The 18,357-nt window shown below is 39.4% G+C and overlaps 1 protein-coding gene across 1 annotated transcript in view; it reads right to left on the reverse strand.

The window, feature by feature from the left end:
* Positions 1–18,357, reverse strand: part of ripk2 (receptor-interacting serine-threonine kinase 2) — a 103,317-nt gene that overhangs the window by 30,611 nt on the left and 54,349 nt on the right. Inside the window, exons 5-7 of the mRNA XM_051929262.1 lie at positions 14,161–14,210; positions 7,872–8,033; positions 2,601–2,686 (exon numbers count right to left, since the gene is read on the reverse strand). Coding sequence (XP_051785222.1) covers positions 2,601–2,686; positions 7,872–8,033; positions 14,161–14,210 — 298 coding nt within the window. The remainder of the gene's footprint in view (positions 1–2,600; positions 2,687–7,871; positions 8,034–14,160; positions 14,211–18,357) is intronic.

An 18,357-nucleotide genomic window follows, 5' to 3' on the forward strand; every position in this document is an offset into this window, starting at 1 on the left:
CTATCTATCTATCTATCTATCTATCTACTCTAGCCCCTATTGAATGAAATCTGAGGGAATTTTTTTGAACAAATAAGGGAATTTTACAAAATATATTAATTAGCATTTTATCTTTACAAAATTGTAAATGTGACTTGTTTAGGCTAATTAATAGTAGAGATAATTAAATATTAGGACATCTGTATAGACTGAATTTCCATTTTTATTAAAAAGAAAACAGGTTTCATATAAGTCAGTGGTGCTTAAATTATTCCAGATTTGGCTAAAGTCAAAGATATGGCAGATTGTCTACAGTGAATAGTCACTTGTTAGCAGTGCTCCACATTACAATCACCATGTCTATTTTATTAAAAGTAACAATTTGCAAAATGCTCAAATTCGAATCCTGTGTGGCTGGCTTTGCATGTCAAAGCACCAGATTTCAGATATTCATCCAAAGCAATCCATTGACTATTAAAACAGTATAGCAGCAGGTAGCATGACAGCACTGATGCAGCTGAAATAACACATGGAATTAAAGGATTGCTGAAGTAGAAGTGAGTCCTTCAGGTTTAAATCAAGGCCATCTTTAAAATGAGGAGGAGATCTTTGTGGTGACTAATAAGTGGTTTAACTGGAGATTGTCACACATGCGCATCGCCCATCAGAGGATCACCCTCCAAGTTTTTCCCAGGTATGTAAATACCACCCCAGGCCAACAGGGGGCACTGCCACTGTCTTGTCTTTTTCTTCCTCCACAGTACAGAGAAATTGGCCAGTGAGGACAACAGACTCTGCCCTTTCTATTCTCTGGTCTATAAAAACATGACTGCACGGAAGGAGGCCTCCAGAGCTCAGGAGCTCCATAACATTTAGACGGCAGGCATAAAAGCCATAACTTGTACCCGCCCATTATTCTGGTGGTCATAGTTTTTTGTTTCCTTTTACACCACTGAGCAATGATTTTGTTCAGACTGTTAAGTAAAGAGGGACGGCCGGGTTGGCACCCAAAAAATATATTTTTGTTTGAGCCTTGTTGTGATGTGAAATTTTGCAAAGAAGTTTATAAATATTTTGTATGTCTTTATTTGTAACTTAGGCAAAGCAATGCAATATTAGTGTTACAGTAGTGAGAAGCATTAATGTTTACCCCCCTTTTTAGGAATGGGTCTCTTTGAATTAATATGACAGGGTTGGGGGAAGTGCCTACAACAAGTTTGATAAATGTTTCTCTGCTGTTTCCCAGTCAACCCCCACAGGCTGCCTAACTGCCAAGTTTTACCTTAACACATGGTTTGGAGGGCAGGTGTGAAGGTTTTCTATTCCCCACCATTGGTCTGAAGTATGGCTGTTTGGAACTGTCTTCTATCAAAAGCCTTTAAGTACCACGATGCCCTATTGGCTGGACAGAAAAGCTATAAATTTGCTTGCTTTACCTCACTGTCTCTTACGAAACTGATGAAAGACCATCACATACCATGAACTGAAAAGGACAACACAATGAAGAGCACAGCTCGGCAGCCATATTGAGACAGGCATGTGGTATGTTCTGAAGAAAGCAGACCACAAATGATTTCTCAACTAGAGACATTTTAAGTAACTAACAAGTTTGTGTGCTGCCTGAAACTACACATCACCATTTACCAGGTTGTATGGTTGCCAATATTCAAACGTACTTTGCATATTGTTATTATTTATGAATATTATCAATAATACATTATTTACTGTAAATTGTAACTTAACTCCTGCTTGTCTTTTACTATACCTAATTGCCTAATGTTATACATGTAGAAGGGAAGGTGGGGAGAAGTTATATGGTACAGTACCTTATAAACAGTGGTAAGTCTGGGAGAATTGAGGCATTCTGACAAAGACTACATATCAATAATACAAAAGGGGAAAGCAGAGAAATATATTACTCTACCAAAACAAAACAAACCTGTTACTCCATCAGATGACCACAAGAAGAACTGAGCTTGAAGAAGTCACTTGAGAACAAAGGAGACAATCACAAGTGAACAGAAGCAGAGCAGGAATGAGCAGAACTAAGAGGCAGGTTTCTTTCCTGCCCCTTTCTGAATTTTACTTTATACCTTATTGCAAATGGAACATAATCTCTTCTCTTAATTTGATTTTATTTGCCTTTTCTTGTTCTTCCATAGCTATCCCTGTTTTTATATAGGCTCGCTATTTTTTTTTTTTTTTTTAGGACTAGACTTCTCCAATAGACACTTTCAGTGTGATTTGCTTTTTATTATTCAAAAGTCTTGATTTTTTTTTTTTTTTTTGATAAAATTCAGAACCAGGTTTTCAGGATTCTAGTGCTGGACATCAAATACAAAACATAGCAAGGCTTGACTGCATCACAGTACATAGCTTCAAAAAGTGAATATCAAGCTATTTACCCTATTGACCATATCGCCACACTAGATGGCTCGTAGTTTTACTTTATGATCATCTTGTCCTTGTAGACCTTAAACGTGCTATGAAGTTGACTGAGCCTTTTAAATTCTCCAGCTATACTCTTTGTGTAGTGTTCCAGTTGTACAGTCCATGCTGATGAAGCAGCAAATAATTAAATAAAGGAAGACAACATTCTCCAAGGGTATTAATGTACTCACTTTAGATTTCTTTACTTGCAGCACAGCTTCTAGGACTTCAATCTCATCAAATCTTCTAATCATGGGCTCCAGTTCAATAACACACTCTTTAAAAATACAAAAGAAACTAACTGAGTTTTAAAAAGAGATCTTTTGTTAACTTATGGAACTTGTCCAAGTTGAAATGTTACATAAGGCAAAACAATACATTTACTAAAATACATAATATCCTCAAAAATACTTAACCCAATTCAGGGTTGGAGACTATTCGGATTTAATTTACATTAATAGTTATAGGGGAAAAAAACTTCTCTACCCCTTACATGAGCGAAAGTGAAATTCTCAAAGATATTAAAAAAAAATCTTTAAGGCAACATATACTTAATAAATACTAATTGAATTCAAATTTAATTCAAGAAATGCTGATTTGGGCTTATAACTTTTAATGTGATTAATGAATGAGATATTCCCAGAAGGGTCCTGCGGTGGGTTGGCACCCTGCCCAGGATTGTTTCCTGCCTTGTGCCCTGTGTTGGCTGGGATTGGCTCCAGCAGACCCCCGTGACCCTGTGTTCGGATTCAGCGGGTTGGAAAATGGATGGATGGATATTCCCAGAAGGACTAAAACTGTCTTGTGCTAACTTGGAAAGAACCTTTCGGAGGTTTCATGACGTAACCAATTTATAAACTGAGAAGGGGAAGAAGGATGTTCCCCAAATCGGGGATGTGTTGACCTTAACATATTGAGCGTGATGGGTGAGTTCTTCTTCACTGATAAGTTTGCAGAGGTGGATGGCTCTGTTGGAGTGTCTTGGTTAACAAGCTTCCTTGGAAGAAAAACAATCTGACTAGGGAGGAGGTTGCAGCACCGAGCTGTATGGAGAAGGTTGATCAAGCACATCAACTCCACAAAGAAGTGGGAAATGATGAAGAGAGTTTTTTTTTGGTTTTTAAATTCTTGAGATATTCCTCTGATTTTTTATCCATTTACTCTATTCAATAAAATCTAAAGACTTAATTTAAGTTAAATCACTCTTCATTAAGATGAAAGTAATTAATATTTAATGCATTGCTGAGTTTCCAGGAACCGGAATGAGGCATAACCTTGAAGAACTTCTTTTGGGGATCTCAGTTCATGTCTCCATCAAAAGCTTAGTGAAGGGCTTCAAGTATCAGAAGAGAAAAAAAACAGAGAGACAGACAGACAGACGTGAAAGGCACTATATAATAGAGAGGGACAGACAGACAGACGTGAAAGGCACTATATGACAGACAGACAGACAGACAGATAGATAGATAGATAGATAAGAAAGGCAGTATATGATAGATAGATAGATAGATAGATAGATAGATAGATAGATAGATAGATAGATAGATAGATAGATAGATAGATAGATAGATAGATAGATAGATAGATAGATAGATAGATAGATAGATAGATAGATAGATAGATAGATAGATAGATAGATAGATAGATAGATAGATAGATAGATAGATAGATAGATAGATAGAGAGAGTAGTATCTATAGTTAAGCAATATAAAGAGATATCGCCATAGGTGTGAAGGACCCCTGTTTGCAGTAGCATTTAATTCTATTGTACCATAGACCGGATGTGCAGCATTTTACATAATGGCCATAGCTTTTATCTTTATTCTCTCCTCCACTTCTAACTCCAATGGGATGTGAGTCTGTCCCATAACTGAGCCTGCCATTTTAATGATCTTGTTGATTAAGTGGGCTCCTCCTGAAGTGATGTTATTGCCCCAGCACAGCACAGACTGACTATCAAAGAGTTATAGAACTTGTAAAGGATGTCACTGTCCACATTAAGGGAACACAGTCTCCTAAAAAAAAGTCTGCTCTTCCCTTTCTTCTCAAGCACCTCTGTGTTACTACATGAACACAACTTGTCATTGATGTGGACCCCCAAATAAGTATAACCTCCACATACAGTCCCTGAATAGTGACTGGGAGTAGAGGCTCTTTCATGTAGCAAAAGTGAATAGCCAGTTTCTTAGTTTGCTGATGTTACGTTGAAGACAACTGTCTTTGCAATGAAACAAAATTCTCCACCTGATCCCTATACTCCATCTCTTCCCCTTGTCAATGCACTTCATCAGTGCAGCATCATCTGAGAATTTCTGCAAATAGTATGACTTGACTATTGTACTTATAGTCTGAGGTGTACAGGGAAAACAGAAAAGGTGACAGGCCTGTTACTTGTGGAGCTCCAGGGTTGCTCACATCCAAATTAGAGACACAGTCCATGAGCCTCACAAACTGTAGTATGCCAGACTAATGATCCATTATCCAGAACTCCATAGGATCATCCAATTGCATATGCTTGAGCTTACCCCTTAATAGGGATGGCTGGATATAGTGAAGCCACTGGAAAAATAAAAAAAAAATCATAATTCTCACGGTGCTGCCAGTGTTGTCCAGATGATAATACAATTTGTCGAGCAGATTGATAATTGTATCTTCCACTCCAGTCTTTGACCAATAGGCAAACTGTAGTGAGTCCAGGTCTTTCAAAACTTGACTCTTTTAGTCCGGGATGATGCTCTTGAAGTTCTTAATGATGTGATATATAATGGCCACTGATTTGTAGTCATTAGGTGAAGAGGTGACGGACATCTTTTCACCTGGAACAATACAGAATGTTTTCCATAGCAGCAGCACTTTCTGGGACCAATCATGACAGACTGAACAGGTGACAAACGATACCATAAAGTTGGTCAGCACAGGCCTTAACTATCCAGACGTGTGGCTTATCCTGTATGTTGACTCCTCACTTGGTCAGCAGTTATGCACAGCCCATATTGACTGGACAGAATTGGACTCATTACTGGACATACCAGTAGAAGTGGTAGGAGGTGTTGATGCAGTAGAGATTGTATGGGGGGACTGGCCATTGAAAGAAGGTAGTGGTGGTGTTAGTGGTGGTGGTGGGAGTGAAAATGATAAAAACGGGTTCAGGGCCTTTGTCCACATTTTCTTCCAGCATGTTAGTCTAGGATTGCTCGGGTCCAGTAATTATGCTCAGACATCTGTCATGTTGTCCTGAGTGAGTTTGTTTTCTAAAGCTTTTTCCTGAGCACTCTTTGCACAGCTGTCTGAGCCTGTTTGTCACCCATATATGAAAGTTCTCTCATTTAAAAGACTTTTTACCATTTTAGTAATTCAAGACCTTGTTGTTGAAAAGCTGCACACTGTTTTTGAGGGTATAAGTGTCAACACAGAAATTAATATGATGTGTGATCTAGTGACTGAGTCCCTCAATATCATCCCCATGTTAGTTACACATGGTTTCTCAGTCTGTCTTTTGAAAATGGCCATTCAGAGCCACTTTAGCATCTAGGACCCACTTCTTCACTATCATGGTTGTAACTTTCTAACAATAGGCCTGTACGTAAAAATAAGACAGATCAGATTGTGGTTGGATTTGCCCAATGATTCCACGGGGTTACATTTAAAGGCATCTTTAACATTTGAATTGAGCAGGTCCAGCTGTTTGTTTCCATGAATATAATATGACACATATTGAAGAAAGTTTGTCATTTTCTTTCTAAAGTTGTATGGTTGAAGTCGCCACATATTATAACTACAGGGTCAGAATAATTCATCATTTGAGTGTTGGTAACAGGGCGAGTCAAATCTGTTGCTAATTTCACATTTGCAGAGGGAGGGATATAAACATTAATTAATAAAAATGATGCAACTTATCTCCGTAGGCAAATAACAAGGATTAATTCCTACAGCCAATATTTCAACGTCTGGATTAAAAAATTGATTTTCAATTGTAATATGCTCCTATTTATGCTATCCCACATACAATACAATTTATTTGTGTATAGCCCAAAATCACACAACAAATGTCACAATGGGCTTTAACAGGCCCTGCCTCTTGACAGCACCCCAAGCCTTGACTCTCTAAGAAGACAAGGAAAAACTCCCCCCCCAAAAAAAAACCTTTGTAGGGAAAAAATGGAAGAAACCTTGGGAAAGGCAGTTCCAGGTAGGTTGAGCGTGCAATGGGTGTCAAAAAGAAGGGGGTCAATACAACACAATACACAGAACAGAACACAAGTAATCCTCAATACAGTACATTCACATAGATGACCTGTCCACCGCTTTTTTTTTTTTTTTACAATACATCAGGTCTCTTTACTCAGATCACATAAAATCCATCCAGCACTCAAACAGTGTCAGGTATCTAAGGTTTCGTCCAGCACTCCATAATACACAAAAAGCCGCGGTACTCGAACATGCCTTGACTTGCTGTGAAAGCAGAAAGTTCATCCCATTTTATCTGATAGTGCTTGAACAATGCCCATTATAATAGAAGGCAGGCCAGTTCTGAATCCTTTTCACTTTACTTTTATTCTCACTCCAGGTCTTCATCTGGTCTGCCTTTCTTCAGGTGAACATCTCCTGTTTTAAGGTGAAATGAAGCTACTTAGGTGCCAGGGATCAAAGTGTTAGGAGCCGATTATGTAAAAATTGAATAAACCCCACATTTAGTTTCCTAACGTCTCTTACGTTTCCAGGTATTGCAGACATAAGACAGCCTTCAGATCCTCTTCAATGTGACTTGTCCCAAGTTCACATCTTGCTCGTAAGGCAGATGGGACATGCCAGTGCACAGGTTTACAATGACATTAGTAGATCATTTCTAAATTTAAAATCCATTAATACAATTTCTAGTGACTACTTTCAGTGACAAGCCAGATTTCCTATCACATGTATCCTACAATTAATAACAATTTGTAACTAGTGAAAAAAGACGCAAAGAGATAACACAGAGCCTCTGTAAATGGCTGTTGCATGCACAGGACCTAGAAGATGTTAGAATATTGAAGAGGCAATTGAGCTGGTGTGAGCATCAAATCAGGTGGTTGCTCGAGTGCTACGTACTTTTAGGAGATGTAATATGAGCACAACAAACTGTTAAGATATCCTGGAACATGCCAAGGGTGTGCTTGAGGGTTACATGTCTTGGCTGAACCCTGTAGTCCTGCAAAGGAAAGCCTGCTCTGCTCTGTTCAACTTGTTCCAACCACAACTCTCACACGGACAAAAGAACTAATTGAAGATGAATATAATAATTTCGTAAATTATGCGAATCTGCTTATCCTTCATTCAGATGTGCGTGACAGCATATATTAAGTGACTAAGAGATACTTATTTTATTTGGCTATTGACAGGTTGAAACGTAATAGTTCTGAGTGAGAGATGTAACGCTCTAACAAATTATGGTGGTATTAAAAATTCAAGTCAAAAAACCTACTTATAAATGAAGGCCGGTCATCTGGATTTTTGGCCCATCCACTTGTCATTAAATCAATTAGTATGTCTCTGCTGGGGATATCAAAAGGTAACGTTTCCAAGTTGATATCCGGACGATTTCCTTTCAAAACGCTGAACATGATTTGCATAGGGTTTGTTGCTTCTGCAATAGGAAGAAACAATGTCATAATCACCAATCTCCACATCATCACTAATTAAAACAATAAAATATTTAATCCATTACACCACATCCACAGATGCATAGGTTTTACAGGAACAAAGGAAGACTTGTTTGGACGGTTTGTTTCACTTTGTAAAACGAAGTGACTGTAATTAACCTGACTGAGGCTGTTTGTGATGTCCTGTGTACTGTGTATGTCCCAGTCAGTGCTTGTACAGTTTTATCGAGATGTGATTTAAACAATCCTCACTTTCTTCATAACAGTCCAGTATGGTCAGGCATCTACACACTCCAAATATAAACTGCAGCATGTTATTCAGACTGCAGAACAGACTGAAGGTCTGAACCTGGACTCCAATTAAGTCCTTTATACACCACAGTTCAGGAAAGGAACCAGGATTATAATCAAAGACTACACTCAGCTGGGCATTCATCTCTTTCAGTTATTACCATTGAGAAAACGTTAGCAGTCACTAAAGGTAGAACTACTAGACACAGAAACGGTTTCTGCCCTATCGCAGTCTGGTTAAACTTAGTCTCTGATCCAACCGTCTACTCCTGGTGTCTGATCTCCTCCATCCAATCTCAATTATGTTTGTGTTACAAGAACTTACTTGATATATTACTGGGCGGGAATGCAATTCTAGTTCTCAATATCCTATTATATTTGTGGCTTGTGAAATATATTTTTCACTACTGTAGTATATAATGGTGTTATTTGGTGTTTGGTACATTGTATTTATGTATTGTATATTGTGTTATTTAAATGTATTTACCTTGTAATGTTCATGGATGTAACACCAAGAGTACATTCAAACAAGTGGCGCACACAAAATAAAAGGAGAGTGAACAAGGTCAGGCAAGTGTTGCATGCAAAATCGGAGCCGAATGTATGGAAAAGGTAGGTAGGAATTCAAAATGACAGAACTATCAATCATTTCCGAGTGAGCTGCTAACCGACATTCTAATTCATTTTCATTTGAAATAAGGTAGATGCCATTCTAGTTTAACAAAAGTAAAACTATAAAATCTGCTCTTTTTTATATAGCGTTCTAGTATACCAGCACATTATGTACATTACCAATATAGTTTTACCACTGAGAAATCAAGATCAACTAATATAAATGTAGGTATGTGTGTCTGTTACTCTGAGAGTGGGGAGCAGCCAAAGTAAGGCATAAAGAAGCACTGGACTAAATGCCACCACACACACACAACCATGATCACCTGTGCTGGCTAATTTAAACTCAATAAGTGTGTCTTTGAGAGGAGTCCGACTATCGGTATTTCACCAAATTCTAACACAAAATTTATGTGAATGTGCAAGCACCGTATTAATAATGATGCCTGCCAACATGGTGATTTGCATACTGGTCTCACTTGTTGACATATTCAGTTATTCACTCATCTTGCATACAAAGATGGTTTGTGTGTTTGTAAATACTAAAATAATATAATGGCAGTGTAGTCACGGAAGCATTAGAACATTTTAATAACCATTCATAATACCTCCCCATGCATAATCTTGTCAGATAGTGTGCAGTTTCCAGTAGGCAGATAGTGCTCAACCGTGAATTAAAGTGTGATTATCATATGATGTTTGACAACCCACAAATGCTCACTTGTCGATTAAAAAAAAAAAAAAACTGCTCAAAAAAATAAAAGGAACACTGAAAATGCATCAGATCTCAATGCTGGATATCTATACTGATAGGGACTGGGTAATGTGTTAGGAACAAAAGGATGGAAATGAAAATGAACAACCTACAGAGGACTGAATTCAAAGACACCCCGAAAATCAAAGGGTAAAAATGATGCGGTATGCGAGTCCATTTTGCCGAAATTTCATTGCAGTAACTCAAAATCGTACTCAGTAGCTTGTATGGTCCCCATGTACTTGTATGCCTGCCTGACAATGTCAGGTTGGGGGGCATGCTCCTAATGAGATTTCCTGGGGGACCTCCTCTCAGATATGGACCAGGGCATCACTGAGCTCTTGGACAAGTCTGAGGTGCAACCTGGTGGCGTTGGATGTACCGAAACATAATGTCCCAGAGGTGTTCTATTGGATTTAGGTCAGGCAAGAAGCGTGAGGGCCAGTCAATGGTATCAATTCCTTTATCCTCCATGAACTGCCTGCATACTCTCGCCACATGAGGGCGGGCATTGTCATGCACCAGGAGGAACCCAGGAGACACTGCACCAGCATAGGGTCTGCCAATGGGTCCAAGGATTTCATCTCGATACCTAATGGCAGTCAAGGTGCTGTTGTCTAGTCTGTAGAGGTCTGTGCATCCCTCCATGGATATGCCTCCCCAAACCATCACTGACCCACCACCAAACCGCTCATGCTGAACGATGTTACAGGCGGCATAACGTTCTCCAGACCCTTTCACATCTGTGAAAAGCACAGGGCACCAGTGGTAGACCTGCCAATTCTGGTATTCTATGGCAAATATCAATCGAGCTCCATGGTGCCCACTAGAGGACGTTGGGCCCTCAGGCCACTCTCATGAAGTCTGTTTCTGATTGCTTGGTCAGAGACATTCACACCAGTGGCCTGCCTGCTGGAGGTCATTTTGTAGGCTCTGCCAGTGCTCATCCTGTTCCTCCTTGTGCAAAGGAGCAGATACCGGTGGGTCCTGCTGATGGGTTAAGGACCTTCTACGAGGGGCCCTGTTCAGCTCTTCTAGAGTAACTGCCTGTCTCCTGGTATCTCCTCCATGCCCTTGAGACTGTGCTGGGAGACACAGCAAACTTTCTGGCAATGGGACATATTGAGGTGCCCGCCATCCTGGAGAATTTGGACTACCTGTGACACCTCTGTATGGTCCAGGTATGGCCACATGCTACCAGTAGTGACACTGAGCATAGCCAAATGCAAAACTAATGAAAAAACAGATGAGGAGGGAAAAATGTCAGTGTCCATCACCTGTTAAACCATTCCTATATATAGTAAGTGGGGAGGGGTCAAACCCCTTTTTAGGTTTTTACTGACAATATTAAAAAAAATTTTTAAACTAAATTCCAACGTCATAACTTCAAAAATGTAAGTGCCTATTCCGGACAAGATCCTTCTCTTGCCTTTTATTATATAAGATGTGAAATGGCTGAATAAATAAGTATGTCAAAGAAGTAAAACTGGACGTAACCCTGCTTTTGCAGGCAAAATATTCATTGTGTGCACATTCACTCAAATGTGGCGGGGGGGTGAAGTGTGGCTGACTTATGGGGTACTTGCGGGGGTTCAAATTTGATAAAACTTACAATGGAAGTCCTCTGAAAAACATGCATAGTGACTCCAGATTAGCCCCGCGTAAGTAATCAGGTTTCTGTCTGCTTGTTAGTGTTCAATCAATGGCTTCGGCTCCTCCTTACCCTTAGAAATAGATTAGTGAATACAGAAAGCACTGCCTACAATAGTGTTAATTTATGTCAATGTACTGTACATGCACGTAAGGAAACAGAAGATTGTGACCTTTAGGTTTTCTTTTATCAAGCGAGAATTGCTGCCTTGGAGCTGAAAGCAAATTTGGAAAGAGGTACTTTCCTTTGCTGACATATACTCTGATCGCTATATATAGTATAATTCAATTACAGAAAGCATTATATATATCAGCCATCACAACGGTTATTTGGGAGTAACTGACAGTTCTTTCCACCAACCAGCAGTATTTTTTTGTTTTGAATTCATTCCAATCTTTTCCATACACTCAATTTTGTGTGCGGTACTTGATTGAATTTACTGGCCCCTCACATTTGGAGGGCTTTACGTCTTGTTTGTGTGTGTCATCTCTTATTTTGCACAAAGTACTTGTTTAAATTGTGTACAGTACTTGTTTAAATCATGTGCATTACTTCTTATTTTGTGTGTGGCACTTGTTTCAGTTTTCTGCCATCTGCCCTTCGGGGCCATCGTAGTTTTTGCTCCAGTTGCATGACTTCTGACAGGCTAATATTTCTATGCATGCACTGCTACCTTACAGAAATAAATGCTTTTAAACCTTGAAAAAGAAGTAATTTGTAAGATTATAAATCATTAGGCTAATGGTTTATTTCCATTGCTTGGCCATCCTTAACAAGTCATCTATTGTTCCAGAATTGTACATAAGATAAAACATATGAACAATTGTGCAGAAATTTAAATAAACGTAAATGACAAAGAGTAATAAGTTTATATATGTTTAATATGTCACTGTGCTCTATACAAACAATATTTTATAAATCTGCTTCTTCTCATATATACAGTTAACACAAAGCCAGATTTAGCACACAGGGGCTCATCATTTAGGACTGCTAGGCAAGCTTTTTAAGACAAGACAAGTTAAGAACAACTGCACACGTACAACATGCACTATTTCTGTGTGTTAGAGTCAGCATGAAATTGTATCCTCTCTTTGCCTTCTTTGGAATTGTATTTTTCACCTAAATGGGGGCCTGCACATGGAGAAAGAGTATAAAGCCTTGCAACATTGCCCGGCACACCTTTGAAGCCAACAGACAGATGGGAGATAACGTTATCCGATCCTGAAAATCCTTCCAGCACAGCGATGAAAATGGCAGACTGTACGCATCGAGCTCCCATTTCCTCATCTGTTATGTCACGTAAATCGTCATTAAAGAAAGCTAAGTTATTTCTCCTAGGTGATTTCTTACCGCCGTATTACTAAGGGAGGGGTATCGCCTTTTAACATTATATCTATATAGTTTCGGTTATGTAAAACGCCACAATTACAAAAGAACTTATTCCAACAAGGGAGCTAGCGCCCACTGCTGGATAGACAAAGCCACTGTGTGAAGGATATACCATACATCCTGCTGTGCAGAGAAAATTAAATCATCGCAATTCTTGCTGAGATTGATAGCAATGGACATTTATGCAAATGCACAAATATGTCCATAAACATCCCTTCAAATGAGAACACTTAAAGAATCTTCATACCATTAACAGTCTGATGAGATCCAACTAGCACATACCACACAGCTCATTCTTTCAGAAGCACGTAAGAGCTTCAGATTCACTTTCTGCTCTTTAGTCCAGATGATTAGGAGGTTACAATCTGTGACCTAGTTGGTAAAAAATGTGATGCAATGCGTTCAGAAAGTATTCAGACCACTTATATGGTATGATTCATAGTGGAGGAGAGACTTCGCCTCACAAGTGTCATAGATATTTGTATTAACATGATCTCATATGATCTCTTAAGGGTTTGGGCAAATTTAGAGAGACATGTGTGACTAGAATGATGCACACCCTTTTGTTGGGGGTCATTCTTTTATGCTAATTGCCTAAAAAAGTAGTTTGAGTTTTGAAAAAAAAAAAACAAACAAACAAAGTAATATGTGCAAGACTAAATACTTGACATTGTGTAAAGCACTTTGAGCTCCATCCTGAGAAATAGAAGTTCTTGCTGCTGTTATCTGGATTTAAAATGGACAACGTGATGAAAGACAGTAACTCGGGTCTGGTGTCACAAGTTCATGTTATACTATTTAATTCCATCTTATATATATATATATATATATATATATATATATATATATATATATATATATATATATATATATATATATATATAATACAATGTCCGTCCGTCTGTCCGTCCGTCCACTTTCATGAGAGTACTACTTAACTGATTTAGATTGGGTTTTACTTCTATAATTTGCTTGAACATTCTGGCTGATTTTGCGACTTCTGTCATCGCACTAAGTACCATAGTTTGCTTGCAGGAGCAATTTATTCTCGCTAATCCGTCGGGAGAGGGGAGCTGGGCGGGACCCTCCTCACTCACACGCCAGCCTCCGTTCAAATCGGTAAATCTCTGGCCATGTTTTGGAGCAGACCTTGCCTCTGTTTAGCTAGCGATATCTGTTTGTTTATTGATTTTTAAAGTTTGTCCTGTTTCACTACTACGCGGGTGGAGCCGCCGGAGACAGCTAGTAATTTATAAAATAAGGAATTCTGATGGGTTTTAATATATAGCACGGAAAATTAAATATGTTCAGAATTAAACACTCATTTTCTAACCTCTCTCTCTCTCTCTTATAATAAAAAAAAAAACTTTTACAAATATTTTAATGATTAATAAACCTGTTTTAAAATAATTACCTTCAAAAGGAATCTTTCGTGACAGGACCTCCCACATTATTATTGCATAGCTGTAACAAAAATAACAAATTTGAATTACTATGGATTATTAAAGTGTTAATTATAATTAATCAATAACTAAATTAGTTCAATCATATTTGTACTAGTACAAAATATACTGTAGCTCAAACATGGCAGTTTGTAATACATTAATATCATATCTTTATTCTATAGACATCTGAATTCCATAGCTGCATTACATTCCTATCTTGAAAGATTAAATCAAAAGATGAATATGTGAAGGAAAAAAAAAATATATATTATATATAAATATACACATATACATATACTGTATACTTCCATATCATTCCATAATGGAGTGTGACCTTTCATAGTCTTCTGCTTCCATAACGTTCTATAGAGTTTTCTGTCAGGCTCTTCTGATGTTAAGAGGCAATCATATATGAAATAATTAACAAACCTGGAGCTCACTGGGTTTTTTGGTTTATTGTACAATTTCCTGTAAACCAAAGCATGTGAAAATCCCAAGGATCAGTTGTTTTCAATCAGTGTCACACACGTGCACATGGGAGGCAGCTAAAGGGCCTGAATGAGAGTAATTCCAAGCCAGACCGGGAGCAGGGGGAGTGCACGGACTCTTTTTCTCACTTCACTGTAGACCATTTACGGGAAACTCTGCCCGGACCTGATGACATTACTTCCAGTTGGACCCACTTTGATGACCCCACTTCCGGTCCCGCCTCTAATGACATCACTTCCTTAACCTGTCTTTAAAACTGCCATTTTGTTCATTACAAATCAGTTCTGTTCTGGACTCCAAACGTATCACAACTCTTCATTATTTTGCAACCAGGAAAATAATATACAGGTGGCTGCCCCAAACCTTTTTGAGGCACAAATACCACCAATCATGCCACGATCAAATCTGCTTGCAGGAGTATAACACACTGAGCACACTTTACACACACACACACATAGTACACAGTACATATACACACCAACATAAATATACATGCATATGTATAAATGCTCTATGAACTTAGTATACAGTACACGCAAGCATATATACACGTATTTGGCTACATCATACTGTACATAAAGGCAGTGTGTTCAACAATATAAAATGGAATGGCATAAAGAAATAAGTGAACACCAAAATCTATTTCAAACTCTTAGATTTTGCTCAGAAAACAAACATTGAGAAGTAAAAGTTTTAAAAAACTACAAACAGGGGTTTTAAATTCAATTGAACCACCATCCCGAGCATGCCTCAGGCTCGATTTTCTATGCAGTTACAGTTAAACTATCTATCCCGCACCACCAGAGCAGCAAAGCGTGCACACGCCCAGAGAATCCATGGACTTTTCCTACATGACAAAGGCGCACAGAGCATGTGGAAAGGCATCCAGGCTATCACTAATTACAGGACAACACCACCCACTAGTGCTGGGAGGTATACCGGTTCATACCGAAAAATGTTTTTTATTTTTGTTATGATATGGATTTTTCTTATACCACAACACCGGTTTAAATAGCCTAAACAACGTTTAGATCATGGCGCCGCAGGAAACTGTTTAAGGAGGGACCTTTTTCACTGCTGCACCGTTAAACACGCATACAACAGAGTACATGCGTTAGTGGAGGTATTGAATGGTGAAAATGGACAGAGAACATTCCGAAACTGAAGCTGTAGCAGACAATAAAGTTGAACATGATGACACAGAAGAACTTTTGCTGAAAAAAGGAGCCGTGTCTTTTGTCTGGAGATACTTTGGTTTTAAAAGGTTGGATGTGGACCAAACAATTATTTACTGCAAAAGCTATTGAGCTAAAGTTGTCAGAGGCGGCAACACGAGCAATTTGCTGCACCACCTTAGCCGCAAACATGCTTTGGAGTACCATGAATGTATGGAACTAAAATTGGCACCCTCCACGTCCCCGAGTAAAACTGAAAAAGCTAAAGGACACTCGAGTCCGACGTCACTTGTAGACGCGTTTGCTAGAGGTACTGCCTACGACAAAAAAAGCAAGCGGTGGATCGAGATAACCAATGCCATTACAATCCATACAGCTAACGTGTCAGTGGACAGAGATTGTTAACATTAACAGAAAGTGTAGTTGGTTTACAAAAAATATTTACTATTTATTCCTTTTCTAAGACATGCTCAATGAAATACAACTTTTGACAAGCACCTCTGGATATTTTACTAAGTCTAAATGCCTCTTTGGATGGTTGAAAATATGTTGCCAAAATTAAAGTTTAAGTTGTTTGCAATATTTGTTCAATAAAAAGGTTCTATATTTTGACTGCAACTGTCAGGCAATGTAATTCCTTCTCTTCATTAGTGCCACCCCCTTGAAAACTATCACTTTATGGGGCCATGCAAACCTGTATTAATACTTGTGTGCACATTAAAATGTTTTCCTGTACAATGTACAATTCTCATGACAGTGGAATAGGTTATTCTTAGCCAGTAATTGCAGTGTAAAATGTGGTTAACATCCACTCATGCATGGGAAAAAAATACCGTGAAACCGGTATAATCTTGAACAATACTGTGATGTAGAATTTTGGTCATACCGCCCAGTACTACCACCCACCGGTGACAGTGACACCTCCCTTCCAGATGTGCTGAATAACTTCTATGCACGGTTTGAAGCACAGAACAACGTGGTGATGAGGAAGACCACCACTCCTTCTAGCGACCAGGCATTAAATCTGACTGTGGCCGATGTGAGAAATACTCTACGAAGAGTCAACCCACGGAAGCCTGCAGGACCAGACAATATTCCTGGCAGAGTACTAATGGAATGTGCAGACATTTTTACTGACATCTTCAACATCTCTCTGAGCACCGCCATCGTCCCAATCTGCTTCAAAACCACCACCATAGTTCCTGTGCCAAAAAAGTCACAAGTGCCCAACCTCAATGACTACTGCCCCATTGCACTCACACCCATTTTCATGAAGAGCTTCGAGAAGCTTGTCATGAGGCACATCAAAATCCTGCTGCCCCCCTTACTAGACCCCCTGCAGTTTGCTTACCACCGGAACCGTTCAACAGACGATGCAATAGCCACCACTCTCTGTTTGGCTCTCTCTCACCTGGATAATAAGGACACATATGTTCGAATGCTGTTTCTCAATTTCAGCTCAGCATTCAACACGATCATTCCTCAGCAGCTGACGGAAAAGCTGAGCCTGCTGGGACTGAACACCTCCCTCTGTAACTGGATTCTGGACTTCCTGACTGAGAGACCTCAGTCAGTCAGGATTGGAAACAACATCTCCAGAACCACCACACTGAGCACTGGAGCCCCTCAAGGCTGTGTGCTCAGTCCATTACTGTTCACACTGCTGACTCATGACTGTGCAGCAACGCACAGCTCTAATCACATCATAAAATTCGTCGATGACACGACTGTGGTGGGTCTCATCAGCAACAACAATGAGTCAGCATACAGAGAGGAAGTGCAGCGGTTAATTGACTGGTGTAAAGCCAATAACCTGTCTCTGAATGTAGACAAAACAAAGGAGATGATTGTTGACTTTAGGAAGATTAAGAGTGACCATCTGCCACTAAACACCGATGGCTCAACTGTGGAGGTCGTCAATAGCACCAAATTCCTGGGTGTCCACCTGGTAGAGAACCTCTCCTGGTCCCACAACACCAGCTCTTTAGCCAAGAAAGCCCAGCAGCGGGTCTACTTCCTGCGTAGGGTGAGGAAAGCCCATCTTCCACCAGCTACTCTAACAACATTCTACAGAGGAACCATAGAGATCATCCTGAGCAACTGCATCACTGTCTGGTTTGGAAATTGCACAGTCAGGGATTGCAAAGCCCTACAACAGAGAGTGAAGACAGCTGAGAAGATTATCGGTGTCTCTCTTCCCTCCATCATGGACATTTACACCACACGCTGCATCTGCAAAGCCACCAGCATTGTGAATGATCCAACACACCCCTCACATTCACTGTTTACACTCCTGCAACTGGGAAAAAGGTACAGAAGCATTCAGGCCCTCACTACCAGAATGTGTAACAGTTTCTTCCCCCCAAAAAGTCAGACTCCTGAACACTCATCGACCGGACTGATATCTGATATATGCGTTCTGTTCTGCAGTGTTGCACATGTTTGCATATTTGACTGACATGCACCTTGTTATATATTATGTGTCTTTATGTTATGTGTCGT

The sequence above is a fragment of the Erpetoichthys calabaricus genome, chromosome 6 (assembly GCF_900747795.2).
Source record: "Erpetoichthys calabaricus chromosome 6, fErpCal1.3, whole genome shotgun sequence".
NCBI classification, from domain to species: domain Eukaryota; kingdom Metazoa; phylum Chordata; class Cladistia; order Polypteriformes; family Polypteridae; genus Erpetoichthys; species Erpetoichthys calabaricus.